Source organism: Arachis ipaensis, chromosome B05 (assembly GCF_000816755.2).
Source record: "Arachis ipaensis cultivar K30076 chromosome B05, Araip1.1, whole genome shotgun sequence".
Lineage (NCBI taxonomy): Eukaryota > Viridiplantae > Streptophyta > Magnoliopsida > Fabales > Fabaceae > Arachis > Arachis ipaensis.
In genome coordinates this window covers 1,925,043-1,935,879 of record NC_029789.2, presented here as the reverse complement: position 1 = coordinate 1,935,879, position 10,837 = coordinate 1,925,043, and the positions used below count along the sequence as shown (strand labels likewise).

General features: G+C 31.4%; 1 protein-coding gene across 1 annotated transcript; it reads right to left on the bottom strand.

Annotated features, from left to right (window-relative positions):
• Positions 1–7,969, bottom strand: LOC107641617 (protein BREVIS RADIX-like). Its single transcript, XM_016345099.2, has 7 exons — positions 7,676–7,969; positions 7,374–7,421; positions 5,703–5,893; positions 1,318–1,712; positions 962–1,091; positions 444–754; positions 1–349 (listed from the first exon to the last, which is right to left on the bottom strand). Exons 3-7 carry the CDS (start codon positions 5,811–5,813, stop codon positions 271–273), a joined length of 1,026 nt encoding a protein of 341 aa, XP_016200585.1. The 5' UTR covers positions 5,814–5,893; positions 7,374–7,421; positions 7,676–7,969; the 3' UTR covers positions 1–270.

Sequence of the window (10,837 nt, the reverse complement as noted above, 5' to 3'; positions counted from 1 at the left end):
AGACCTCCAAATCCCATGGTGATAGAACTTTTGGGAAAAATAGGGATCACAAAAACAAATTCAGAATTTGGCACTGTATAATAAGACAGTGTCAATCTTAATAATATGCCAGAGACTATCACCAATGGTGTGAAGGGACTAACTAGTTTTTGTGTATAGGACTCTCTAACTCCAAAAGAATCCAAAAGTAACAAGCTGCATTACAATAATCACTACCAATCAAAATTGGGGATTCCATCTTTGTTTAGGACATCCTTAATTTTCATGTCTTCAAAGGTATTGAGCTTGTATTCTATCTCTGTTCTCCTCCCACCATGTCTTTGCATTTACCTCCCCAAATCTTTCCCGGCTGCAGAAATAGTTAGTTCATCAAGTGTCAATTCAAATAAAACAAGAATCATGTTAGTTTTCTAGATCATGTTCTTGATATGCACTAATGTTACCTGAATCTCACGCGTCGAAGCTCCCTCGTTCCATCGGCTAACTGCCTGATTGTGATGTAAACTCCAGGCTCATCCTGCTCTACCCATTCTGTCTCCATCTCGCTCGCATTGCTCACCGAAGGCTCGTCTCTAGAAGAGGTTGTAGTCCTTGATGCTTCCATGGATGACCCTGCTGCATGGAACTGGTGGCCGGAACCACCTTGTTCCAAGTGTTTATAGTGATGCCTTGGTGTTGTCCAATCTCTGTTTAAAGATGAGGTCATAGGACTTTCTCGCGCAGATGTCAATCTTGAGTATGTAGAATCCCTTGGCTGTTCAATTGCAACAATGCAAACACATTATAAATCTTGAATTCAATTTGTGTTTGTTGCGTGTTAGTGAAAACTCAGGTGCAGTTAACTTCATATGAAGTTAATAGATAAGAGTCGTTAAATGAGTTGACAGGTGCTCTCAACTATCAACTTCACATGAAGTTATCTGGACTTGAGTTTTCACCTTGTTATATAGTCCTTTCATACCTCATCCTCGGATCTTGGAGGAGTGTTAAGAGATTGTCGATTGAATCGTTGAACATTGTAAAGTTCCATGATTCTGTCATAATTCTCGCCCCACCATTTTTGTGCTTGCCATTTATTGAACATCTCCCGGCTTCAAATGCAAAAAAAAAAAAAAATGATTAGATTTGAAGAACTAAATTCTCATATCTGGTGTACAAGTATGAAACTTGAAGGTTGGCACTTTTTTTAAGGTTGCTTGAGTCCCAAGACACAACACTCAACTAGCATGCTTGTAAATTTAGAGTTAATTTGAGAGTTTGATAATCTTGTATACACTAAACATGTAATTAACAAGGATAATGGAGTGTTTAAGAAACCTGAAGCGAATTCTTTTGAGGTCATTTCCACCATTAGGAAGAGAAACAAAGGTGATGTGAACCCCTGGCTCCACTTGTGCCATCCACTCCTTGGCTTCACCCTCATCCTCCAACACCACATCACAAACCGAGGCCGAATCGCGAGCTCTAGGGGTCTGATCCCCACCAAATCCTCTCATGAATCTTGGGTCAGTTCTACCAGGATGATTGGAGCTAGTGAAGTCCCAAGCAGGGGTTGAACTTGTGCTTGCACCTCCCATGTAAGGGTATGGAACCCCTTCTGAGATGGTGTCAAAATCAGGATAAGGTCTCTGTCCTTTCTTGTAGGTACTTGACCCTGTGCATGGCTTGCACTGCTTGTATGCACCTGAAAACTTCAGTGCCATGTCCTTTAACTGCATATAACAATCATCAAATTCAGATTAACAACAATGCATTCAAACTTGTATTCAAATAGAGTTTAATTGCTAGTGATTAATAATGTAAAAGTTTTTAATTTTGGTATTTGTATTTGCTTGATTTTTAAATTAATAGAGAATATATCATTCTAGAATTTAGATTATGTCATAAAACACAAGTATATTTGACACAGTTAAGAATGGTATATGACAATCATCAAAGTGTTATGATTAAATAGAATAATACTGTTCAGTCTTACTAGAAAATTAAAAAAAAAAAATAATTGATAATAAGCCAACAAAAGCTTAACATATCTAAAAATTCATGAAAGTCATACATACATATACTTGGTCAACAACTTCAATATAAATCATCTTTTTACAGATCACAATAGATCATGTAACTTTAACAAAATGTGTATCTGATATCATAACTTTAGGAAAATATAGATTCCTGAATAGTTACAAATATTCTGTATCTACATGTATTTTGACCATTGACTCCTATAATTAGAACTATGCAGGTGGGGCCCTATAAAAGAAACTCACTATATCTTAATAATGTTTTAAGGCTTTCTTAGACACCTGAGTGGCACTTTCCCCCCAGTGTAGATCCACCCTACACACATTTCTTTTTCTTTTTTGAATTTGAATATCATTTGTCTCATCCAATATGATCCACTAAATGGAGGAAAGGCATGCAAGGATAACCACACTTCTCCACTTTCCAGAACATGAAAAAATACAAAATTCACAACTTGCTATAATATAAATAAAGCCAATCCCATAAAAAGTAGTTTAATTGTACTAAATGTCCCTAAATTTTTTTCAAAGAAATTTAGCTAACATATGTCCTAAAAAAACATGTTAACATTGTCAGTGAAAATTTTAACTTTCTATAATTTTATATATTTTTCATAAAAACTTTCTAAGTAACCTTGCATGCTAGATAAACCAATTTTTTTCTATTATATCTAATTTTATTATAAGGTTAAGGTCTAAGCTAAAAATATATTCCATTCAACAAAAAACTGTGACAAAAAATTGCTCTAGAAACTTGGTTAAAAATTTTAAAACTATAGTCCTAATTAAAAACCATGTCAAACTAAAAAGATCTCTAGAAGTTAATTAATTAATTAAACCTAAAAGTGAGAAATAAAATAATTGAAACTGGTTCTGCTGAATAACAAAGTATCTGTCCAAAATGACACACAAGTAGGGAAACATAGTCCCTGCAAGTTTCTGAAATACAAAACCAAAAAAAGTGTGTTTGGATGAAGCTGAATGGAGTCTTAAGGTTTCACAGGCTTGGGTCATTTTCAAAGCACCATGTAAATACTTTACAGCTAGGATAGTGGAGAATGTACTTGTTATGTTATATCTAGAACACTACATACAAGTGGGTGAAAACAACATCACCTTAACGTGTGAAAAAACCATTTACTATATATCCTACAGAAACCTTACATTGTTACATTACATATGTCATAGAATCAATCTATGTACCCCAAATGGAAAGCATTTTCTATTTGTAGATATCTCCAACAATATCTATCCAAATATCAATTGTCAATTTTTTTTTCCACAATTCAGATACATTTGGTTCTAAATTGTTAGGATATATAGGCATCAAATTAAAAAAGTGCCTACCTATTTAGATAAGGATAAAAATTCCATGCAACATTGACTGAAAGAAAATTATTAAATTAATATAACAAGTACTGTAAAACACAAATAGTTAATAGTAAATGTCACTATACTTTTCTTCCATCAAGAAAATAGTCCAATCATGAACAAATTTCTCTATACAAATTTAATTTCCCCTTTTCTTTTTTTTTAAGCATTGATATATAATAAAATACTTTTAAAAACAAACTAAAAAAAAAAGTAGGACGACAAGAATTAATGGATGGGCCATACAATGGATTCGCATACCCTTGTGTCCTAGACATCTTTTCTTAACATTAACCAAACCGATGGATGTGTTGAACATGTTCCCACTGCTGCCATTATCCACACACAAATTTTGGAGAATATTTGACCAAAGACTAAATACTGCTATATTGCTTTTACTTTAGGAATCAAAATACAAGGAATTAAGAGAATAATAGTGCATTATTATTATTGTTATTATTAAAATGTGGCATGTGTAGTTAGATTTGAAGCCAATGTGTTTGTGCTTTTTATCATATGTTTTATAAATTTAGTAAATTTTATGGTGTCTATAATTTTTGTAATTTTTGTTGGACAACTTTGAATGGAATTCAGGATACACATCAAGATTTGGATCAATTTTTGTGGATTATAATAATGGTTCGAAAAGACATTATAAACTGTCTGCAAAATGGTTCAAGAACTTTCTCACAAAATATAATATTGGAAACATTTCAAGTGCACCGGAGAGTACCGGTGCATCAGTTATTTTAACCGTTGATTTCAATTAATATATATTATATATTTTTTTATAATTCAGATCAACGGTTAAAACAATTGGTGTACCGGTACTCCCAGTACACTTGAAATGTTTCCTATATTATATATAATTAAAATTCACTGACATACTTAAAAACTTTTCTAAATTTTTACCCCCTTACTAGTTGAAAGATGTCACAATCATGATAGAATTTTTTGATTAAAAACAAACTTAGGTGGTGTATTATACAAGTGCAATTATAAGTGGACCTAATTGACAAGCTGGAATTTTTTCCCCGTAAAATCAAATCAAAGTCTACAAAGAAGAAGAAGGAATATAGGGGATTGATTGGTTGATCATGATGGTCACGTCCGGTCAGTAACACCACATGCCATTAAATAAACCAATAAATTGGACCAATACATGGCAACAAGTGGACCATCCTCTTCAACACCATAGGTGGGCCCATTACAAACGTCATCCTAAACAATCTCCCTCCTCCTTGATACTCACAAAAACATGTCTCGTGTGTCCGTGTGTCATGTGCATTCTTATTGGACCAGGATTTTCTTTTTCATAAGTGAAAAATTGTCTAATTAACTAAGTTGTAAAAAGCATGTAGCTACATCTAATTGGATAAACGTGCATTTGGTTTGGTTTTATTATTAGAAATGGACTAATTTAATTGAAATTTTTGTAACTATCTTTTATCTTTGAAGTATGAAACCAAGTAAGAAGAGGACAAATTTACCTACAAGTATTCCAAATTTGGCTAAATGCCTATAATATAGTATACAAAATTAGATTGTATGAATAATTTTGTTTTTGTGGTATGACATGACAAGATCACAAAACATCTGATGAATATTAATATGCATAAAAAATAGAGAAAGATGTGTGAGTGTGGAGTTGTGTAAACACATAGGGGGGGCTTATAGGTATGCGTGGAGGTTAGAGAGAGAATCAAAATGTGGTCCCCCCACCAACCTAATAGGTATTCATTTTGTTAGTTTTCACCAACATGGAAAAAAAAGAAGCTGCAAAAGCAAAACTTGTAGGTAGCAAAGAGATAACCAGAATTTTTAAAAAAAATGCTACACTACAATCACATTTATAAATCCTTAAAAAATTTATCCTTTAAATATATTAATTTTTTACAAAAAAATACTAATAAAATCTTTTAATATAATAAATATTATAATTAGAATAAAATGTCTTAATTTAAACTAATTTATTTATGTTTGTTATTTTAAAAAATTTTATTAGTACATGTATTCTTTTTCAAGATGTATATATCAAATAATTTTAAATAACTAATTCAGAAATGCTAAATGTATACTAAAATCAGCTATCAAAGTCAGTCACCAGTATAAAATACATGGTAAAATATAAATACACATTAACAATAAATTAAACCACATATGTATTTATATACAAATACATTAGTGACTGATTTTAGTGTACAAATAGCATTTTTCTAACTGATTTTTTATGTACACATAACATAATTGATTCGAGTATCATTAATGGAAGTTAATAATGGTGGTAAGAGAAGAAAGTGAGGAGGGTGGAACCTGCGTGGTCAGGCTTTTGACGGCTTCTTTTGTACTGGGCGTGCCACCTTCACGGCTTTCTTCTTCCCTCTCTTCCGCCGTTTGCTTTGTACAAGCTATGCATGTAAACATTTTCACTCTTTTTCTCTCTCTCTCTCTCTATATGTATATATATATTTATATACTTTTTTTTTCTTTCCCCCTAATTATACCTGCACCAAAACAAACAAATTCATTTAATGGTCATCACATTGAATTAGATATTCAAAAGAAATATTTAAAGTTCCGGTGTTGGAAAGAAATTTAGGTAAAACAAAAAAGCTATATATCAACTGTCATTGGTTTACAATGGAACTAGGACAATAATAACAACAATGCATTGTACATTTGTACTAATTTAGTAAAGTGTTTATTTATTATTGTTGTCGATATTATTGTTGTTGTTGTTATTGGTTATTATATATAATTGATTCAAGGGGAGAAAAAAGTTGAGAATAGGTAAGGGGAGGAAAATAAACAATCACTTTTTTTGTTTGTTGAATAAAACAGTGACAAGAGAATGAGAGGAGCAAAGTATGTAACTAAGTTGGAATGGAACTGAAGGAAGGGGAATGTAATAAATAATATAAAAATGAATGAATGAATGAATAAATGAGGTGCCGAATGAGGCAAAACAAGATGGTCCTGAGGTAGAAAACCAAAAAGGAAAAGCAATCTTGAATGTTATAGGCTCGGGATCAGAGCTTAGGAGATCACAGAATCCAAAAAGAAGCAAAGAGAAGGAGAATGAATGAATGAATTAAAGAAGAGAAAAAAAGGGCCAAGATTTAATTAAAAGGAGAGAAAGAAAAGATAAAGAGATTAAAAAAAGAACAAAATGTGGGGAAGCAAAAAGCAAAGGCTTTCAAAGGGACCTTAGCTTCTTCCCCTTGTTAGACAAAGAATTGAAACAAGAAACAACAATGAAGCAAAGCAAAGCAAAACAAATGATGCTATAATAATAAATAATAATAAAGAAACAAGGCAAAAGTGGTTTGAATTGAAGAACAAAATTTAATTAGTTTTAATTTTCTGACACATAATGGGTGATTGTTGCTCCTCCACCCACCCGTCTACTCAGTCTGATTCTCTCTCTCTCTCTCTCTTTATCTTTTGTGTAAATCACAATCAATCCCCATTCTCCAAGACCATCACCAAAAAGCAGCTACACTACTACACTACACATTCTTTCTCACTACACAAAACAACAAAAACCGTGTACTATTACTATATATAAATGAATAACTACATTTAATTCTAAAACAAACATTGACACATATTAATTAATATATACAAGTAGTAAAATAGAGATACCAAGGTAGAGGCTATTTTTGTTTGGAAATTTCACTGAGTTGTGTTTGTTGGTAATTAATTAATATATGGTTGAGATATTGAAAATGACAAATCGAGTTGAATGTGTTGTGAGAAGAAGAGGGGGGGAAGGGGGGCAAACAGACACATGCAGAGGAATTATTATATAAACACAACAGAAAAAAGTGTGGGGGCGGAGGATCAAATAAAAAGAACAACAACAACAACAATAATAATAAGAAGAAGAAGAATTCTTCTAACTCTTCTCTGCACATTCAATAATGTTGTTTGCCTTTTTTTTTCTCTGCTGAAAAAAAAAGTGGTTATTCGAAAACGACTTACCAAACAATCGTTTCAGCTTCCTCTGCCACCACCTTCTCCTTTGTCCCTCTGAAAATGCAAAAACGCTAAACTCTTCAAAACCACAACAACAACAATAATAATAACAATAATAAGAAGAAAACGAGACTCTAATGTTGGGATCTGAAGCTTGGTTATCGTGTTATCGAGCTAACAAATATGCAAATAAATTAAAATATTGACGCTACAAACAAAAATTGAAAGCAGAGAGAATAAAAGAAAAAAGTGGATAAAGAAGAATGGTGTTAGCGTTTTACTAACATTACTACTACTATTAATACTACCTTGTGTGAGGTTCAGATTGTAGTTGAAGGAAGGTGAATCGCATTCAGAAGAAGAAGAAGAAGAAGAAGAAGAAGAAGAATCGATGAGCTGCGAGGTGCAGAGTTTCTCTGTTTTTGGAAACAGAGGATCGTACGCGCGCGTGAATGAGAATATGAAAATAATGAATGATAGTGAACGGTGGCGATATTTTGAAGATTTTGTTTGAAGCGCGAGAAATTGGAGAGAATTACGGTTACAGATTGAGACGAGGTTGAAGGGGGGGAAGACTAGAGAAGGAGGGAGACAGCGTTTGAGGTTGTCGTATTTATACATCTACTGGGTAAGGCTTCACGGCGTTAGCCTTACGCCGTTAAGTTTGACGGAAAATGTTTTTGAGTATCAACCGATGGGAGACACGTGGGGCCTACATGTCCTTCTTCTTGGTTGATCCAAGGGTGGGGATTTTTAACGTTATTTGTTCGTGTGCCACGTGGCGTTTTGTGATTGAGTTTGATGGGATTATTGGAGGGCTAGGATTTAGTTAGGGGATTTATTTTATTTTTTGGAACCTTCCCATCCAGGTTTTGTTGTGCTGTTCAATGATGTCATTGTTGTTGGATCTTGATAATCATAATAATCATAGCTGAATAATATTGTCATCATTATTATTTATTATTAGTATTCTAATTATCTATAATTTAATTTTTTTTTTGTTTTTTATTAACGTATCATCATCATCACTCGAAGTGAATCTTTAAATATAGTATAAAATAGTAAAGTAACTGCGTAATTAAAAGAAGATAAGTATTTGATTTTGTGGATATCATTTTTGGGGGGATTTGTCTTTTGTCTCAATCCTCAGGAGATTAATTATTTTAATACCCTATAGTTAATCCTAAGAAATTAAATGAATTAAAGAAAATAATGTCCTTTTGGATATAATAGATTATTACATCAATATTTCCGGTGATTAAGTTACATTTTTTTTTGGTGACTATTGATTAAGTGATGCTGACGATACTACTTTATTTCTAAAAGCAAATACTTATTTATTTATTTATATCTTGATCATAATTAATAATGGCAATCAATACTCCTGTCAAGAAAGAAAATAAACATAAAAATCAATATTCTTATAATTTATTTTTGAGACCATGACCTTTATTGTGTGGTGATTTTTTCCTTCTTCGTGGAAGCTAAAAGATTAGTTTAAAAAATTTAATTTTATTTATTTTTGGTTTAAAAAAGTTTTACGTATATATTTTGTTACCATGTGTATACTCATAAAAAATTAATGGAGAATTCTGCAAAAAAAAAATTTACACTATCAATAAATTAAAATTATACTCTTATTTTCAATGCAACAAATTAAAAAGTATTATATGTATAACATTACCTAATTTTTAAACATAGAATCATAGAAGATTAGTTTAATTTGTGATTCTCCAAAATTAAATTTTAATTCTCATTACAACAACTAAATATCTTGCCATTCATGTTCGTTATCTACGAATATAACTGATGTCATGAACGTTGATAAAATAGATGCCTAAAAATAATTAATAAAAAGACTAATTATTGAATTTGAAAAGGTAAGACAGAAAAAATAAAAAGCAAATAAATTGTGTAAAAAAATTTCTTCATAAAGAAAAATAATTTCTCAAAATTTTTAAATCACTTTAATTGTATAGCTTGATTTTCCGATATATTTATTTGAACAATCGAGTAACATGCAATCATGCATGAATACACATTTTGATAGAAAGAGAATCAATCAAAGATAGAAAGAATGAACAACATGCATGCATGGTTGTCTTACTTCCATATTAAGCGTCTAATAAAACTTTATAAGCCTTTAATTTGCATGTGCATCAAGCTAATAAGGTAGCCTCATCACTAAACAGTAATAAAACCAATTTTTAATAGCATATATTTTAAAAGATTAATTTTGATATACTGACAACGTAAAACGTTTTATATAGTTCTATAATCATAATTGTTTTTTTATAAGACCATTCACGCGATCAATATAAAAAGTGGTTTATTTTTACAATTAAGTACGATTTTGGTTCTTAAGGTATAGGCTGAAAATTTTTTTCGTCTCGAACCTTTTTTTGCATATAAAATCGTCCCTAAAGTTTAACTTGATTTTAAAATCGTCCTTACTTTAGGGATCAAAATTGTACGGAAGTGGCGGCAGAAGCGGAGACAGGAATGAATCGTAGACAGCTTATTCTTCTTCTTCCCTCCTTCCTTCTTCTTCTTTCCTTCTCCTTTTGCAGAAGCAGAAATATTCTCTTTTTCTTATTTTTTCTTTCGCTTTTGTTTTATAATTTTTTTGTTATGGATAATTTGGTCCAAAATTTTAGTATTTAAATTAAAAGAACGATTTTAAAATTTAGTTTTATATTTTAGGGATGATTTTGTATGAAAAAAAAAGCTGGGAACAAAAAAAAAGTTTCAGCCTATATCTTAGAGACTAAAATTGTACTAAACCTTTATTTTTACTAACACGACTGTTATGTGATTAGATGAACGTATAAAACAGACAAAATTAAATTCATACTTTAAAACCTATATATAGTTATTGATGATGATGATGATGACTTGAGAGTACTACTAGTGTTTGTTATGGAAGAATTATTCTAAACTTGATGAGTAGTTAGAGATATAATATAATAGGTGTTTTTTCATGATCCTTTTTATAAAAAGCTCATGACTGTCTTCATCGATTGCAACAAGTTTCCTTTGACATGAAACCACATGCATGAAGCTTATTGGATCCAAAGATTACGTGATGGATGGGAAGTAGCAGTAAACTAATAGTGATTTTCCTATTCATATCACCTTTCAAAATTGGAACCATGCATGATGTTGTTATAGCTCAGATTCTGCATTTTATAGAATAGCTTAGCTTGACCAACTTTAATTAATTTTTCTTATTTATTTATTTATGCAATGACCTCACAAAAGATCCGCAGCCAGTTTTATATGCACATATTTTTATTGTAAATGTAAACTCATAATTGTATATTCTAATATTTATCGGTCTCCTTTTTGTTGATAAGACTAATCATACCATGCATAATTATTGACATTGTCATATTATGCATGTAGGGGAATAAGACACATATAACAAGTAAATTCACCTTATTATTTACAAATATTTGAGGGTATTCACA